Consider the following 19,136-nt stretch of genomic DNA (forward strand, 5'->3'; position numbering starts at 1 on the left):
TGCTTCGCTCTTTGTGTGTCTGTTTCAGCAGGTGGACCATCTAGTCTCATCAAAATTCATGTAATCACCTGTGTAAATGACGTCAGTCTTCATCTACGTAATGTTGAGACAAAATTCTCCGAACTTCATATCAAGGGTAGGTTATATAGATTAAAATATCTATATCATCAAAAGTACATTTAAGAGCAAAGGGAGGTAACTCATTAAGGTGATTTGTCATATTTTTGGTTTAGGTGGAACCAAATTATCCTCAATGCAAGCTTGTCTAAATAAGTTTCTTCAATAATTGACTTTTTTTTATGAAACTTTATTTCAATCTTTGGCCATTGGCTGACAAAAAAAGATTTGGAAAATATTTTTGATAAAAATTATGTGTTAACTTTTGATCTTTATTGTCTTTCACTGAAAAAAAGTGCTACATCATGTTTTACAATTATCAGCTCCCTAATAACAAACATCTGTGTTTTGAACCAGTTGAAGTATTTTGTTGGTGAACATTTCTTGAACTTTTTTTAAAGGTTTAGAGAGTCAGTTCATAGCACGAGCGAAAAAGATGACATTCAATTGTCGTCTCCAGAAATTCTTTGTGACAGATCTCACTCCAGACACACTCTATCCAAATGTAAGTACAGATCCTCACACTCTTTTTTCCTTATTGAAATTATTCTAAATACTTGTTATCAGTACAAGTACCATGATCCCAATGTTTTTTATTAAATCTGTCATCCTAATGGAAATACAATGTGTGTAATAAAGCCTCTTTATAATGACATTTTTATTTTTCCTCTCTTCTTACTGCCATTTTGTTATGCAAATTTTGGCATTATAGTGATGCCAGAATGAAATTTATTGAAAATTTGATGAAAACAAGAATTAAGATTTAAGTAATGATATTAAGATATTTGGTTCATAAATCAATATGCAACATGTGCCTTACTTACTATTCCATCGCAATACAGTTCAACAATTAATTATTATATTCTACTCTTTAAATCAGAAATGTATTGATCTATCAACTCAGAAGAAAAATTATAATAATTATATATCAGAGATTGTATGAGAGACATTACACATATAAGTTATGTATATTATGGTGTATATTTCAGATTCTGGAGATTGGTACAGATGAAAGCCCATTCTTTGATTTAAAGGTGAATAATTGATACTCAAAATTAATTAAAAGTGGCTGGGGATGAGGGGAAGGGATGGAAATTTATATGATTTTTGGCAATATGGTCTCAGCTTTTGTAGGTAAGGTTGGGCTTATTACCTGACAGGAAAATCAGGATATGGTTATGATACCTAATAGTACATGTAGTTACTGGCAGAATTCGATCATCTGAACTCAAAATCAAATGTTTATGAAAAAAAAATTAAATTACAGAAGCTCCCAATGTCTATTGAACTTATAAATTATAAAAACCCAATTTTAATTTGAAAAGATAATAAAATTGTCTCGTTCTTTTATTACCAGGTGGAACAGTTTAAGTCTGATGGTATGATGCGACGTTTGTCACGACGAAGCACAGAACCACTTGACTACTATGCCAGGTTACACATAGGCCAGCTCCAGGTGGCATTCATCAACAAGTTCTTCTGGGAAGTTACGGTATGAAGATTTACTCAAGGGGAGATAACTGATATTAACTGCACTAAAACCCATTTAGCCTGATCAAAAATAAATTGATGCTTGACTTTCAGACACAAGTATTAAAAGTAAACAAATATGTATTAAATATACGCACTTAAGATAGCACTATATATGAGATGATGTTTTAATGACAAATTAATTTTTCAAGGCTGTGCTAATGCACACCTGGTGAAAATGTGTCAGATTCCATTTCATCTGCTAAAACAAATGATACAATGTTTAATTGAAAACTGTTGTGTTTGCTGGTTGTACATCTGATATAAATAAGTGGCAAAAGAATTTGTTTCTTTCTTCAGAGATTTTTTGAGCCACTGAAGAGCCCAGAGTTGTCAGATGCTGCTTACAAAACAAAGGAAACAGTGTCTAAACAGGTAAGGAGTCAGGATGTCAAATTTTGTTGTGATTCAATGAAAATAGCAAAAAAATATAAATTAAGAAATTATCAGATTAAAAACAAAAAATATTGTTATAAAATAAAATACTATCACAACACTAGATGTATCTTGACTTTCTGATAGCTACCATTAATCTGAGGAAGTACTTTTACATATCCCACAATTCTTTGTAAACATGGCATTCTGTATTTTAATTATTATTGTGACCTTGACCTTTAGATGATGGAAATAACTCCGGCAACTATACGGATTGCCCTGGTTGTCAAGGCACATATCCCAACAGTGGTTGTACCCCAGCATTCAAAGTCACGTGATCTCTTCTTTGTGAAATTCGGAAACCTTGAGGTGTGGAATCAGTTTGAAAGAAAGGAAGTTCCAGGAGCTGATATGTCGCAAGAGTGGAATCACTTCAGCGCCAAACTCACATCCATGCAGATCAGCAAGTAGGTTCCACATTATAATGTTTGGGATGATCAAGATAGAATAAAACCAAAGGCATTTTAATTATTATGAAATAATATCTGAGTTGATAGTAATAGATTAATTCATGAATCTTACAATTATGTTTATTTCACAAGTTCGGTTAAATTATGTATGTTCACGAATTAAGATGGAATTTTGTGATATCCGAATTCCATTGTCCAAAAAGATGTGTTTAGAATTCAGAGCTTTAATGGTATATAATTATGTGTTTCTCTTTGTTAGATAGGATAATAAAATCAGATTGAAGTTCTCAAAAATCGCTGCACTTTCAATATATATAATTTACCTTAAAACCACAGAGCTGTCATGATATAAATCATTTCAGGGGTAAACTTCTGGAGGACAACACTACTTTTGTGGTGTTACACCACCTTGTGGAGCCTGTCAATTTCACTGCCTCATTTAGCCTCGCTTTGGCTCCCTTTGTGGCCAATATTATGTATGATGTTTCCGGAGAACTCAACCTAGTTAAGGTACTTTGGTGTCTTTATGAAAATTTGGTAAAAAAAAATGAAATTTCCACCAAAAATATTTTTATTTTGGAAGATGTGACACAGTTCTAAATAACTGACTGACCATAACTGTTCAGTGGAGATTTACCGGTTGATCCAGGTAGATAAAACATCACTTTACAGGTTGTATCTGGTGCCTAGTTGTATTGTATGCTAATTATTTTATGGTGCAAAAATTTCGTCTTCTAGCTTTACTTTGAAAATATTCTTTTTGAAGTTCTATTGACTTCTGTTATCTGAATGAAAGGTCAAGGTCACATTGATTATTTGCATGACCTATGATTGTTGAGGTCATTTTAGCCGGTGGCCTTTTGATATTTGTTGGAATCTTCCGACATGTGCTGACTTAATTCGGATGTTTATGAATAATTTTACCATATCCCTTTCACCGCTGTCATTAATTTACATGACCCTTACAATGTCAAGGTCATTTTCATGTCATCTATAATTGCTAATCTACCATGGTTACAGGTAAATATGTTGAAGACAGACATGAAACTGGTTATGGATATAATGAAGGAGAACTTTGGTGAAGGAGCCCCGTCAGCTAAACCAGGTATAACTTTAAATCATCAAAAGTTTTAAAAATTTTATTATATTTATCCTGTGTTAAGCCCAGGGGCCAACATACAAACTCTGATTCAAAGTCAGGGAGTAGACTTATTGTAGGACAATGAAATAGTATATGTTTGTTATTCTTTTGATTCAGAAATGCATATTATCAAGCCTGGGCTTATTGCTTAATAAGTATGGTACTGTAATGTTGAAGATATGACTTGATGATAAAATAAAAATTGATGGTGGTAGGTTTTTTCTTTCAATTGGCTCTTGATTTGTTGATCTACATTTAATACAAATTTAAAACTCTTTATGCAACTATTTAAATATTAAAAGGTATTTTTCGGTTGCCTTGTTCAAAGCAATTTCAGCAAACTAAACCAGGTTTAGCCATACCGGCGTTATGGGCCTCCTGTTTAGAAAATTTTCAACCTGGAAAATCAGAGCTAAAGATCACAGGAATTAGAGAAATCAAAAGTATTGTTTTTTAATTATTTATATATTTTTTTTTAATCCTAGATCTTGCTAAACCTTCCAACATGAAGCCAACAAGTACAATGGATTCTGGGGTGACTGTGATCCAACATGACCTTGACACGCCCACTCCTCCAGAAGTTGTGCCAGGGACACCCTATAATGCTGTAGTGACCCTACAGGGCCTTGTGCTTTGTCTTTATGAGGAAACAAATGGCACCACAAGTAGTATAGAGGTATGGTTACCTGAAGAAGTCAAAGCTTATTTTTATATAACAATAAGTATTTGTACATTATAGTGTAGAATTTGTCATCAAAATGATTCAAAGGTTATCTGTAAAATGATGCAAAGATTTCACAGACTGATATGATTTGATTTTGGCTTTGGCAGAGTTACAAATATACACTAGACATTTTCATTTGAGGCACATTAAAAGAAACAACATGTAGATAAATTCAAAAATTCTCAAGTTTAAATTTTATTAAAAGATTTAAGGGTTAGTCTTGGAGGTCTTTGTTTTTTTATCTATTTTATAATATCATGTTTAAAGTTTTTTTAACAAATTTCTTTCAGAAAAACTTCCTTAGTCGATTTGAAGTAGGAAAGATCAAGGCTAGAGCTAACAGCCATAGAGAAGGAGAGAACAAGCTGGACTTCAATCTTTCATTCCACACCATGTCTATTGATGACATGAGACCAAACAACACACGAGCAGTCAGAAAGTATGTCATATATATGATACTCATCCAAACCTATCGTACAATATCTCTCCTACGCTGTCTGTCTTATAGGGTCTGTCTTTGTGTCTTATCATACAATATCTCTCCTACAGTGTCTGTCTTATAGGATCTGTCTTTGTGTCTTATCATACAATATGTCTCCTACACTGTCTGTCTTATAGGGTCTGTCTTTGTGTCTTATCATACAATATCTCTCCTACACTGTTTGTCTTATAGGGTCTGTCTTTGTGTCTTATCATACAATATCTCTCCTACACTGTTTGTCTGATAGGGTCTGTCTTTGTGTCTTATCATACAATATCTCTCCTACACTGTCTGTTTTATAGGGTCTGTCTTTGTGTCTTATACAATATCTCTACTACAATGTCTGTCTTAGTGTCTGTCCTATTCTGTCTGTCTTATAGGGTCTGTCTTTGTGTCTTATCATACAATATCTCTCCTAAATTGTCTGTCTTATAGGGTCTGTCTTTTGTGTCTTATCATACAATATCTCTCCTAAATTGTCTGTCTTATAGGGTCTGTCTTTTGTGTCTTATCATACAATATCTCTCCTACACTGTCTGTCTTATAGGGTCTGTCTTTTTGTTTTATCATACAATATCTCTCCTAAACTGTTTGTCTTATAGGGTCTGTCTTTGTGTCTTATCATACAATATCTCTCCTACACTGTCTGTCTTATAGGGTCTGTCTTTATGTCTTATACAATATCTCTACTACAATGTCTGTCTTAGTGTCTGTCCTATTCTGTCTGTCTTATAGGGTCTGTCTTTGTGTCTTATCATACAATATCTCTCCTACACTGTCTGTCTTATAGGGTCTGTCTTTTGTGTCTTATCATACAATATCTCTCCTACACTGTCTGTCTTATAGGGTCTGTCTTTGTGTCTTATCATACAATATCTCTCCTACACTGTCTGTCTTATAGGGTCTGTCTTTTGTGTCTTATCATACAATATCTCTCCTACACTGTCTGTCTTATAGGGTCTGTCTTTGTGTCTTATCATACAATATCTCTCCTACACTGTCTGTCCTTCAGTGTCTGTGTTAAACTCTCTGTCCTACAGTGACTTTTCTGAGAGACGTATCACACAAAAAACATTACTGCCCTTCATTTGTCATTCTGATCTGATCTTCAGGGTATTTTACTGTACAAGAGAGGAAGTTGTGACAGATGATGACCATAAACCATTACCCATGATATCTGTGATATACAAGACAGCACATGATGGTAGTCAAGAAGGTGAGTGACCATCGGTCAATAAGTAAGGTGGACGGCTATTGGTCAACCAGAAAGAAAGACTGCATGTTGGTCAGGAATTTGAATGGAACATTTATCAGTCCCCTGGTCCTATTCATTTTCTTGACGATGTGAAAATAAATGTGAAGAAATATTTGTAATATAATTTGTACTGTTTGGAATCTGTTACATGTAATATAATTTGTACTGTTTGGAATCTGTTACATGTAAATATAATTTGTACTGTTTGGAATCTGTTACATGTAATATAATTTGTACTGTTTGGAATCTGTTACATGTAAATATAATTTGTACTGTTTGGAATCTATTACATGTAAATATAATTTGTACTGTTTGGAATCTGTTACATGTAATATAATTTGTACTGTTTGGAATCTGTTACATGTAATATAATTTGTACTGTTTGGAATCTGTTACATGTAATATAATTGGGGCTGTTTGGAATCTGTTACATGTAAATATAATTTGTACTGTTTGGAATCTGTTACATGTAATATAATTTGTACTGTTTGGAATCTGTTACATGTAATATAATTTGTACTGTTTGGAATCTGTTACATGTAATATAATTTGTACTGTTTGGAATCTGTTACATGTAATATGATTGGGGCTGTTTGGAATCTGTTACATGTAAATATAATTTGTACTGTTTGGAATCTGTTACATGTAATATAATTTGTACTGTTTGGAATCTGTTACATGTAATATAATTTGTACTGTTTGGAATCTGTTACATGTAAATATAATTTGTACTGTTTGGAATCTGTTACATGTAATATAATTCTAGTTGTTTCTGTTACAGCGGACATACGTATGGAAAAAATCACCCTAAATCTTAACATTCCATTCCTTCTACGGTTACGAGAATTCTACACAGCTTCAATGGGAACTGGTTCAGAGTTACCTCCCCCTCCTTTACCCATTGACCTTGACCTGGAAGAGAGCTACGTGGATTCTCCTGACTTACCAGCACCTGTTGTACCACTCAAAGTGTTCTGTACCATCAAGGAGCCTGAGATTGTATTGTTTGCTGACCCAAGTCTCGAAGACAGCCGTATAGTTGTACTCAAGGTCAGTGTGTAACTATATATAGCCCAAACAATGGGGATTGGGATTAAAAAGTAATGGCTTATGCCTCCTGTCCATCCATCTAACTTATCCATCCATCTGTCTTATCCATCCATCTGTCAATTTGTTGTAAACCATTCCCAAGATACAATTCACATTACACCAACGTCTCTTTAATATAACGTTCTTCTAGCTACCTGATTGAATGTTGATGGTCATTGGTCAAGACAAATGTTACACTTCAGAAAACTCTAAAACAGAGATGGTGATATATCTATGTGAGCCCTTGTTTTAATATTTTCTGTAGTCTAAAAGCTTTAAGGAAAAATGATCCTAAACGATGGCTGGAAATTTAAGCCACATCCTGTGTAACCCATGTCTGTAGGTGCATTTAGTTTGTAAGGTATGTTAAGTTACAGTTGCCATTTGTGTTATTGCTTAATGAAGATTTTACAGAAGAACTTCAGGATAGATGTTGAAAATTTTGTAAAGTATCTGGAAGATGGTTTGATTGTTTTTTCCTTGTCCATTTAATAAACCCCAGCCAGCAATAGCTTAACTAGTTTGTTTTTGACATTTTTATGTCTCTGTGACTCCTCCCATGTCTGGGCATCATCTCACCAATGAATATCAGTGTTCTGGCAAATAACTAAACTATGAATAGAGCTGTTGACAATGTATCATTCAAAATATGAATTGAAATATTCTGACTGTATTCTTTATTTGTAGGCTGATATTGAGGTAGATATGGTAAATAATGACAACACACAAAAGCTCGGATCAAAAGTGAAAGATCTGAAAATGTATTCTGCTCAGTATTCAACCCAACAGACTGTCAGCAGCTGGGTAAGTACATATGGCCTAATGGAAGACTGACGGAGTTATCTCCCTTCCATAGAGATAATTTGTATGTTATATCTTTGAAAAATAAAATATTATCTGAAATTGGCTCAAGTGTATCATGAGTGTTGTGGGAAGCCTCTGTAATGCTTGTTGTTTGTATGTTAAAGTCAATCGAAACAACTGTAGTGGATAATTCATGCTAGAAAATGGCAGACAAAATGACAAAATTTTCATTAAAGTTGATGAATTGTATCCATAAGTTTTTCTCTTTGAACAAAAAGGTTTTTCTAACTTTTGAATAATTTCAGTGATATTTGTTGAAATTAATGGTAATTGAATGGATAAGTATAAATATACTTATCCATCAGTAAAACCTGGTACAAGTCATACCACTGATTTCTATTGCAGTTCAGAGGAACGAAAAAGAAATGTGTTTGCCCCCTGGGCTTATTACAGGACAAATCAGGTTGCATACTTGATGCAAAGACATGCATTTCTACTGCCTTGATTACATGTGACATGCATTCCTACTGCCTTGATTACAAGTGACGTGCATTTTAATTACAGGTGATACAACCATGTGATCTGACCTTCGAGAGAACGTACAACATCCTAGAAAACCATGTCGACATGTCTGCCCGCATCACAGAGCTGGTCTTCTGTACCTCTCCTAGTGTCCTGCATTTTGCCTTTGATGTTTGGGCTCTGTTTGGGAACAAAGATTCAGAGGTATAATTCTAAAACACCCATTGAAATATGTTCGACACTTTTTCAAATGTTGTGCACATATGATTAATCAGAAGTTTCAGATTTTACATATTCACAGCCAATTTGATTAAAAAGTTAAATTTCATTTATCACAATTTGCTTCTTATCCATTCTAGTGAAATTTGTACATTTAATATTTCTATGCTCCCAGAAGGGATAGCATATAGTTACTACTTTATCTGTCCATTTGTCCGTCCATTTGTCAGTTCGTCCGTCCATCATGATTTTGTCTGGAACATAAAACAAAAATTACGAGAGATATCAACATAAAACTTCATACATAGATAGATCTCAACAAGAAGAAATGCAGTGCTCAAGAACCATCACTCTCGTTTGCATGATTTAGGAGATATTGTCCTTTGTTATTTTTCATACTTTGATTTTGTCCCATTTGGGGAGCATAACCTCTCTCTGACAGCCCTTTTATTGCATTTTTCGTCACTTACATTTTCTTCAGATTTGTAAATAAGTGCACATTGAATGGTGATCCTCAAAGAAAAAAACCTGTTACAGCTGTTACAGTCAAAAAATTAGTTTTGGGGGGGAAAAATGTTATTTTCAATGCCTTAATAATTGATTAAGTTGAAATCATGTGATCAATATATCCAATCAGCTATTGTCTTTTATTGATAATTGATCAATAGATGTATATGAACATATGGTAGATTTAAAGTTAATACACTACAGAAGTTTAAAGTAAATCTTTTACATGTAACATATTGATGTATAATTGTGATATGAAAAACAGACATCAGAAGATCAAGCCACACCACACACAGAGGATTATAGAAACCTTTGGAGTGTGAAACCAACATCTGCAGAGAAATGGCTGAACAAGATAGGTATGGGTTCAACTGCCTTACATCTCTCTTATTTACTTCCAGACTGACTTATTCTCAGAAAATGAAACATGTTAGTGTGGGATGGTGACCTGTGTTGTAGTTTAGTGATCTGTATCGGATTACAAATATCATATCTTCTTGTTTTCAAGCCACTGGTTTACTGTAAATCAGTTCTGATTTAAGCCCAGGAGGCCAACATGTCACATTTTGCTCTTGGTCAGAGATTGAATTTAAAACAGGACATTAAAATTAACTTTGTGTCATATTTCAACAACAGTACTGTAACATATATGGGTGGGCTTATTACCAGACATGGGCTTAATGTTTGTTAAGTATGGTATATACATATATGGGTTTTAATAGAAAGAACCTACATCTGATAAATTATTTGTCTTTCTCTATTTCTTCATTTCAACAACAAATTATATTACTCCTCAACACTTGAATTTTCTTCTTTTCTATCTTTTCCATGGGGTAGAATAAACAAGGGCTACCACAGGCTTCAAACTGTGTGACTTATGATCACCATAACTAAACTTCAAACGAACATCTAGTATGGAAGAAACTTGAAAATCAGGCAATTAATATCATTTTAATTAACTATAAGAGGAGAGTTCTATTTAACACTTCCATCAATATCTACAATGTACGTGTTTATTTATGTTTGTAGATAACAGTAGTAACAACTCCTTTAACCCGCTGATACCTCAGAGGTCTCCGTCAGAAACCCTGCACGTGGATATTGAACAGATACATGCTTACTTCCAAGTACGTAATCTCGACCACCAGGTGAACCTGCTGCACATACGATCATCCTTGAACTCCCATCTTCATGACTGGAACAAACAGGTAAAAGACACTTCCATATTTGTGTACTACATTTAAACTTTCTCTGCTTTTTAATTTCTTTAAAAAATATATATTGCCCAAATATCATCATGGCGACAGATTACTACAGGTAGTCTGGTCTGTTTCCTTTGAACGAAGAGAAAATAGGAATCTACATAGCTACAATAAAACTCACTTGTGTCAAACATGCTTGAATCGAAAACATCGAATAAGTCAAATTTTTTTTTTCTGCCATTTTTTCTCTTCTTTATCTAAGTTAATTAAACATGGATGATTCAAACACTAGTCGAAAACTGCATTTTCGTTGAATGTGTTTTGTGATTAATCCCTTCTAAATTCTACCAAAATTTACTCTTTTGTATGAAACATTCAGGCATCACTTATCTAAGGTAAAAATTTCCTGGCTTCGGTCCAAATGACTGAGTGTGATTGGTCAGTCAGATCTGTGTTTACGAGCCCTATTTTTATTTTTTATCATAATCATATTTTTTCTTGTGTTTATTGATTGTTTTTTATTATCAAGCATGAAAATAACTTCCAACTAGAAAAATCCTTGCCACAAAATGAATTCTTTATTGGTGGTAGACTGAAAACTGCTCTGAATTCACACAGATTCTACCTTAACTCAAAATTTAATTACAAGACGCTGTATTTGTTTGAATTTCAAAATGTTTTGAATTTAAAGTGGAGGATTTGGGCTGTAAATGGTATATTCATTGTTGCTTAAGAATTATGAGTGATCTCCAACAGGACCATCTAGGAATCTTTGCAATTTTTTCTCATTCTCATAGATTTTTTTTACCTCCAAAGTTCGGCAATTTGGGAAACTCTTCTATTGTGGCACTATTCAAATCTGTGATACCAAGATTCTTTTCATTGTCATCTTCGACTGATTTCTATATTTGGTAAATTGTAGTTTCACATGAATGCAGAAATGAACCTTCAGGTGGACTTTTTCAATGAGAGACTCAGTGTGTGGGAACCGCTTGTGGAACCTGTTTCAGAGAAGGAAGGTGTCTACAGACCTTGGGAAGTGGTCATCAAGGTCAGTTTATAAGCACGAAATAATTGCTTAGCAGTAAAATATTATCAGTAAATTGAAGCAATTAACGCTTACAATTGTTTTAATGGAGAAAGTTTTTAACTGGTTTCTCCATTTTAATGGACAGGTACATTTTTTACTAGATAAAAAGAAGACATAAACGATATCATAATTTGTTGGTAAATATCATAGTTTAATGAATTTCTGGAGACAGATTTGCAGTTGAAACCTTTATTGAAAATGACTTTAAATTTTAAAAAAGTATGTGCATAATTTTACCTTCCACTTTACAAATTAACATATTGACACATAAGTGACCCTTGACCTCTATTGCCATGACCTCATGAATAATAGATGATCAGATGGTCAGGTTACCCTATGACCTTTTAAATCATGACCTTTTATATTGATAAGATGACATTTGACCTTTATCATGACCTTGTGCTTTTTAGGTGATAAGAGGGCGGAGTTACCCTATGACCTTTAATTATGTACAAGAAGGATTCAATATGGAGGATTGTCTTCGTAATGATGTCCAACAGTTGCTACACAACAGTCGACATCGGTCAAGCAGCTCAGAGTCGGAGACAGACGAGTCCACTGAAATGACCGTTCTCCGACCCAAATTACCACGAAAACGGTCCAGAATTGCAAGTGACAAGAGCTATGGTATTTCAAAATGTCTTTTTTTAAACATTTTATGAATATAATCTTACAATACAAAAGATATCAAATCTGAAGACATTACCATTTACTATCTAATTAATGTAATGATAAAACTCTAAGGCATGATTTAATTCATCAAGATGTAAGATATAAGATGAAAGATAAGTTTTATAATAAATGATGATGAATTTTATCTTTTAGAATAATATTTGATTTTATTGTGTAATTGATACTAATATGGTCTATGTTACTAACTTTGAGGAAGTGATTACATAAATACTGTTTCCTTGTCACATTCTGATATATAACACTCTAACAAGTAGTGATGATCTGCTCATTGTCATTGTCACCAACCAACTGGATTTCATCATGTTAACCTGAGAATGGCCCTAGGATCTACCTGCTGAAATTGTGTAAAATGCTAGTCACTTGATTTTCTGATTTTTGATCATTATTTAGAAAATTTAAAAAAAAATTTGAATTGCTTTTGCATAAAATAATGTTCAAATACATCATCTCAAAATAAACAGATGTAGTAACTATACAACAGAATTCATTATGAGGTCTTTTAACATGGTGACCCCTGAAAAAACCCAATCACCCTTGATTTTGAAGGATATGAAATGACTACAGGTCGGTGACACTGATCGAGTTATTGAAAACTGTATCTAAATCACAGATAACAATATCGTTATAATTCTAACTCAGCACAATTTCATTGATTTGAGGTTTTTCATGCTTTATGGAATATACTTAAGTTATGGTAATTATTGCTGACATGAAAAAATATATTTTGCACCTAGTGCATACAGTCTTTTTTAAACTTGTTTCATGGATTCAGATATTGGTAATTAAACAATAAATATTCAGGTTGAAAATGAAGCCTTATGAACTTCACTTGTACTTGTCAACCCATGTAGAATTTGTTTTTAATCTGTGGTTCTAGTGAAGGAAAAATTCATTACCTTTCTGCACTAAAGTGACCTTGAAAACGTTGTTGTTAATCTTGCAATGAAATTTACAAATGATGGATGATATTTTGACAGTAATTGACATGTAGTTTGCTCCAAATCTATCAAAGAATTATGAAATTGACATGTATTAGTGTAAGACTGTTTTTTTTCCTGGAACAAATCAACGATGTGAAAATTAAGGATAAAGTTTTAATTAATGCTGAATATTTATTGATTAATAACCCCAAAAAAGTTGATGAACCAGGCATGTATGTCGTAGAGACTTTGGTATAAACTTGTTACTTATCATTGTGGTTTGGAGGTTGTGCGATTTAAATGCTTATAGCTTTAAACCAGGCTTATTCTAATATTTACATGCAAGCATTTAATATATATAATTATAGAAATGACATAATAATGTGTTGTTCATGACACATATATATGGGAAGAGGCTTGCTAGGCATATTCAAGTATAATCTGCATGTGTGTGATGTTTCAAAGTATAGATTATCGTGGAAACAAATGGTTCTTGAATTGCATTTGGTTGACAAAATAGTTTCAAGGTTCACGAAAAATTGTTCCTCCTCTGAAGACCATGTTTGCACTATTTAAGAGGTTCTTTAACTTTGGGATTCTCCCTTATTCAGACTGTAATAGATCTGTATTGTTTTGTCGTACATTCCATGGATTTCCAGGTTAGTAAGTTTCTGTAATGACCTCGACTGTAGGTAATAATTGTATGTCCAGGAGTTACAATAGGTACAGTTATGTGTTGATAAAGAAAATACATAATTGAGAATTTTGACTGCATTTTGGTTTACTTCCTGCAAATTTTGGAGTCATAAGGGAATGCTTACAGATGTCTTTTTCTCATCTCAGATCAGCCTGCATCTGAGTATATAATCGAAACTCTGACTGGTTGTTTCTGTGCTGTGATATACTCCATATGTCAAAGCATTATCATCCAGTTTTTGGAAATAAGCAAAATAGACATTGAGAAGTGACATTTATGATGGTATCTTGGTTATAAATAAGAATATACTTCAGATTTGATAGAATATGCTGTGTTTATTTTACAATAATCCCAGGGGCTGGCACATAATCTACAATCCAAAGTTGGGGATGGGCTTATTACAGGACAATGAGAAAACATTTACTCTATAGTGTTCGGAATTACTTTTTTAAGGCATAGTTAATATTAGAAGATAAAAACACAATGTGCCTGCAATTCATTGTACTAGAAGTCAGAACTCCAGGTTTTATTCTGTGTGAAAAATGAAGGAGAAATATTTCTACATATACCTCTACAATTAGGGAAGGTGATGTATAATGAGTACCACAATAAGACGGTGTTTGTTCCAGAATCTATAAAACAGGGTAGTATTCAGGGTGAGTCTGACACAGAGCCGGACGGCCTCATCCACAGCATTACCAACAAACTCGGCGGAATCTTTTCTGACGACAGTAGCGATGACGCTGATGTCAGTGAAACTGAAGACACGGATGAACTCCATGATCCTTCGTTAGATAAACCTGTATTCCTGACCCCCAAAGGGCCTGTCCAGGTCTCCATGGGTAAATCTGATTTTATGACCCATTCATTCCTGTAGACTTCTTTGTTGTTGTGAACGTTTGCCAGATGTTTCATAGTTGTGGCCATTTATCCTGCAGCGATTTTCATTTCAGTTCCGGTGAATGTTTTTTTACGGGATGCAATTTGTATGAATTCCAAATTTCAGTTTGTTACATTTTAAGCATGTTATGACAAAATTAAAAAATTTTTTTTTTTTTTGCATGTTGTTGAATGCCGTGCTTGATGTTAAGTTTAGTTTCTGTCATGTCATGTAGAAAGGCATGATTTTTAGATAACTTGGTTTTGATTTTAGTGTAGTTTTGAATCTTTTTTTCCTCAGCTTGTGATCTTGCGAATTTTCACCAAAGATAATGTAAATCACTAAAAAGCACCAGGATTAGAAATTTTTTGATTAAATTTTTTAACTCAGTTTTTTTAAACATGTTTTCTCTTTTGCGTACATGCTGATTTCAAAAAGATGGGCCATTTAAAAATTTTTGTAAGTCCATCTTATATATATGACTTCTCAAAACATATTTAGTGATTTACAATATTGAAGTTGACACTGCTTAATCACTAACCTACTAACCCTTCACAAAATTAATTTGTTTTTATCTGTGTTATGGTTCTGATTTCATTATGTCTTTTTCTTGTGTATAAGTATTCAGTTGTCTTTCTTTTCATCAATTTTTTTCAGCACGCAGATTTCGTAACGCCATCAAATGTCATTGGCCGTGCCTTGCTAGGCACCAAGTGAGGTCTCAATATCACAAACACGCCAGAAAAGGTTACTGCTTTTCCGAGTCATCATAATCATTATGTATTTAAGTGAAGTTCATACACATATTAGTGTGGTGTAGACACTTTTAGTTGTATATATTGTACAAGTCAGTAAAATTTTAGAATCGTTTATCTAGTTTAGCTAGATGGCTTTGTAGTTACAATTATCAATTATAATCAATCAAAGAACTCAGAAATGCTTTTAGAAAATGCCCAGCACTTCATTATCAGATAGAGAGCTTGTCAGGACTGTTAGTTGGTTATATATTAAGGTGGGTGGTTTGTGTTTCTTGGGAAACTGAGAACAGACTAGTTGTTGTGTCCCTACTATAATTGCTCTGGAAATCATGTGATGGGCCTCCTGTATGTTGTTCATTGAGGTAGCCACCAGATACCACTTTACTGTATTGATTCTGACTGTTAACAGGTTGATAAACCAACCCAACCAACAATCAAACACCTGTTAAACAAACTAATACAAATCACTTTGACAAACGATCTATAAAAATTTCAAAGTGAGAATATTTTGATTAAATTTGGTAGATTCTGAGAATTTTTTGAAATTTCTGATCATCAGTTTTACTCAGATTGACTTTATAACTTAAAAGCTAGTTTTTGGTTCATTTGTTTGAGACACTTTTTAGTTTTATTTTGGAATCTTCATTCATTGTGTGGTTTTACAGGCTGGCAGTTTTGTTAAAAACATAAACGGTATGACCCCATTTTTATCAATTGATTCATACTAAGATTCATCCGCCCCACATTTTCTTACTGTTGTTTTTTAAGCCTTCCTTCAAATGCTCTTACATCAAATTGCTTTGTCTATTTATTTTTGTTTCTCTAAACTTTGGCTTCAGGTTTTTCAGGTAAATATTGATAATTAGTGTGATTGTCTACTGTTAATTTATCTAAATTTTCTTCTTTATCCAAATTGATGTTTATGATTAATTTAAGAAATCAAAACTCAATCACTATAATATCTACTGAGTGGTAATCTGTTACACAAAGTAGAAATGGGGACATGTTTCTATGCTAAAAAAGACATTTTGAAAAATACAATGTGATTTATTTCTGTAATATTGAATCATGATATTGTATCTGTATAAAAATGACAATGATATCTAGTTTAAGTTCAACTTGTATTTTCTTGTCTTTTACAATCCTTTATCATACCATGGTTGTATTGCACAAAATTGTAGAGGAACGTACAGGAGCAGAAATTCTAAGTTTAATTTTCATTATATTTTATTGTAAATGTACATAATCTGGAGGTGATCTGATTTTAGTTCAATCAGCTGAAAAAATTACACCAGAATATGTTGCCTTTATAACAGTTATGGTAGACGCATAAATTTATCAAGGTGTGAATTCGCCAATAAATGATAAACTGCTAAAATTTGGTTACCGTACTCCAAATTGATTTAACAATAATGGAGGTGTTTGATAGCATTTAATCTCTAGTTTGCTTGACCTACACACAGTGGAGAGTGGTGTGGGGTTTGACCAGGTGGATGGCAGGATTGAGGAGGAAGAAGAAGAGGTTATCGGACCGCAATGTAATTACGTTGTGGTAGCATCTCAGGACAAACTACAGCTTAATGTCACACCACAGGCTATACATGTACTGACAGATATATCACAGGTAACAGTAATGAAATGTTTGATAAACTATTTCTCTCTTTAGTTGGACAATATAATAAACCACTTTTTCTCATACCTGAAGTTTGATAAACTATTTCTCACTGATAATTATTGATTAACTACAATTTCTATTTATGTTAGAAGTGTTGGATAAACTATTTTTTCTTAAACTGAAAGTGTTAGATCAGCTCTTTTTTTTCCTGCACTAGGAATATTTGATAAGCATGTAATACCATATATAATATCTTCAAAATATGACGAGGAAGCACATTGTATATATGTTCTGCATGTGTATATGATTACTCATTTCTCCTATATTTTTGTATGTACCCTGTAAGACTATGATATTCTATTTCTCTTTATATATTATATTTGTATAAGATGTCTGTGATATCAAAACCATTTTCTCTGTTTTTGATAAGTGTACAATGTTCTATTTCTGTACATATATATAGTGTATTAAAAATGTATCTCTCTGTGTGTTATAGGCGCTCACCTCCCCGGCATCACTACACTTCGATTGTAAAGACCTTCCAGCATTTGAACTTCACAACATGGTAATCCTAATGGTGACACAACAATCAGAAATTTAAAAAGAGCAAAGTTACTCTGAGTTTAATAAATAGAAAATTTAAGAAATGAGATATTCTTGTACACTGTATGTAAAAGTGTATCTAATACAATAAATAGGTAATGATTTTATGAGAAACAATTTTGTAACAATTCATTTTTTAATTGCATATTTTTTGACCAAGTAGAGTCTTAGATTCTGGGTTATATGTTTTTAATTTATATGTCATATTTTTTTTTCTCAGATTGGCATTCATAGCACCGTGACCCTCCATCAGGATATCAAGGTAGGCAAAACAGCCAATAATGTCATTGGAAGACATTGGTTTATAATTGAAGTCTAGCAATATGATTCTGTTTTAACTCAATATTTCCTGTAAATAATTCAGGCACCAGTTTACAAGGAATGATGTTCTAGATATACCTATAGTAATACACAGACAAACAAACACACTAGACTTCCTTCGACCTAGCTGGACCTTACAGGTACGTAGGTCAATCTTATAGTTTGGGAGTCGAAAAGTGTGAAATGTTGGCCAGTAGGGCAGTGACGATGTTTACATAACACATCCAGGTGTGAAATTTATTGCATTTATCCAGCAATAAGCCCAGGCTCAATGATAAACCCACCCATATATATTGCTGTTCAGTAGAGTTAATGGGTTAATAACTCCATTGGTATGATGTTGGTGGAGATCTGAGGTTTTTAGTACAGTGATCCTTTTTATACCAAGGATGGACTGTGTTTCTCTGATAGTTGAATTCAGGACTTTCCTATGCTGTTTTGACTTTACTACTTTGGCATAACACTCTATTTCATTTCTCTGCATAGCATATAGTGGGCCTTCCACATGGTTTTCATTCAGGAAGACACCAGCTACTACAAGAAGACCCCCAATAAAGATATATAGTGATAAACCCTCCAACCAAACAAACAAATGGATAACTACCATCAAAATATGTCAATAATAACCGATATCATCCTCCTCATCTGAACTTAATCTCTTCTTATATTGAGCCAAATTTTCTGGCCCACAGGGTGAATAGCAGTATAAGTATAGACATTCTAATTTCTATGCTCCCCAGGTATATGAAGACAATGTGACTGGCTGCACAGTTAAACGAGCAGGAGATGAGACGTCAGACCTACAGATCATTCCACGTAGTACCTACAATGGGGTAGATGAGGCCATAGTGGAAAGGTGAGAGGTCATATGGTGAAGGTTATTTGATTAAATCAAGTCAACATAGATTGATGTTTCCATGATTGTCAATAATCTAGAAAGAAAAAAGTGACCCATATCTTGTAATGTGACTAATATCTGGTGGTGTGACCTACATCTGGTGATATGACCTATATATTGTGCTGTGACCTATATATGGTGATATCTTGTGTTGTGACCTATATCTGGTGCTGTGACCTGTATCTTGTGCTATGACATATCTGGTTATGTGACCTATATCTGGTG

General features: G+C 33.5%; 1 protein-coding gene across 1 annotated transcript in view; it reads left to right on the plus strand.

Annotated features, from left to right (window-relative positions):
• The window catches only part of LOC132552243 (intermembrane lipid transfer protein VPS13C-like), a 106,462-nt gene that overhangs the window by 52,725 nt on the left and 34,601 nt on the right, over nt 1–19,136 (plus strand). Inside the window, exons 27-49 of the mRNA XM_060216399.1 lie at nt 29–136; nt 519–622; nt 1,107–1,151; nt 1,475–1,609; nt 1,948–2,022; nt 2,266–2,489; nt 2,855–3,002; nt 3,513–3,597; nt 4,119–4,309; nt 4,648–4,796; nt 5,951–6,054; nt 6,875–7,143; nt 7,870–7,986; nt 8,551–8,712; nt 9,500–9,593; nt 10,264–10,442; nt 11,359–11,487; nt 11,937–12,153; nt 14,466–14,678; nt 16,938–17,098; nt 17,586–17,654; nt 17,913–17,954; nt 18,754–18,869. Coding sequence (XP_060072382.1) covers nt 29–136; nt 519–622; nt 1,107–1,151; nt 1,475–1,609; nt 1,948–2,022; nt 2,266–2,489; nt 2,855–3,002; nt 3,513–3,597; nt 4,119–4,309; nt 4,648–4,796; nt 5,951–6,054; nt 6,875–7,143; nt 7,870–7,986; nt 8,551–8,712; nt 9,500–9,593; nt 10,264–10,442; nt 11,359–11,487; nt 11,937–12,153; nt 14,466–14,678; nt 16,938–17,098; nt 17,586–17,654; nt 17,913–17,954; nt 18,754–18,869 — 3,136 coding nt within the window. The remainder of the gene's footprint in view (nt 1–28; nt 137–518; nt 623–1,106; nt 1,152–1,474; nt 1,610–1,947; nt 2,023–2,265; nt 2,490–2,854; nt 3,003–3,512; nt 3,598–4,118; nt 4,310–4,647; nt 4,797–5,950; nt 6,055–6,874; nt 7,144–7,869; nt 7,987–8,550; nt 8,713–9,499; nt 9,594–10,263; nt 10,443–11,358; nt 11,488–11,936; nt 12,154–14,465; nt 14,679–16,937; nt 17,099–17,585; nt 17,655–17,912; nt 17,955–18,753; nt 18,870–19,136) is intronic.

This window comes from Ylistrum balloti, unplaced genomic scaffold, assembly GCF_031769215.1.
Source record: "Ylistrum balloti isolate Yb309-2 unplaced genomic scaffold, AGI_CSIRO_Ybal_v1 Utg369630, whole genome shotgun sequence".
NCBI lineage: Eukaryota > Metazoa > Mollusca > Bivalvia > Pectinida > Pectinidae > Ylistrum > Ylistrum balloti.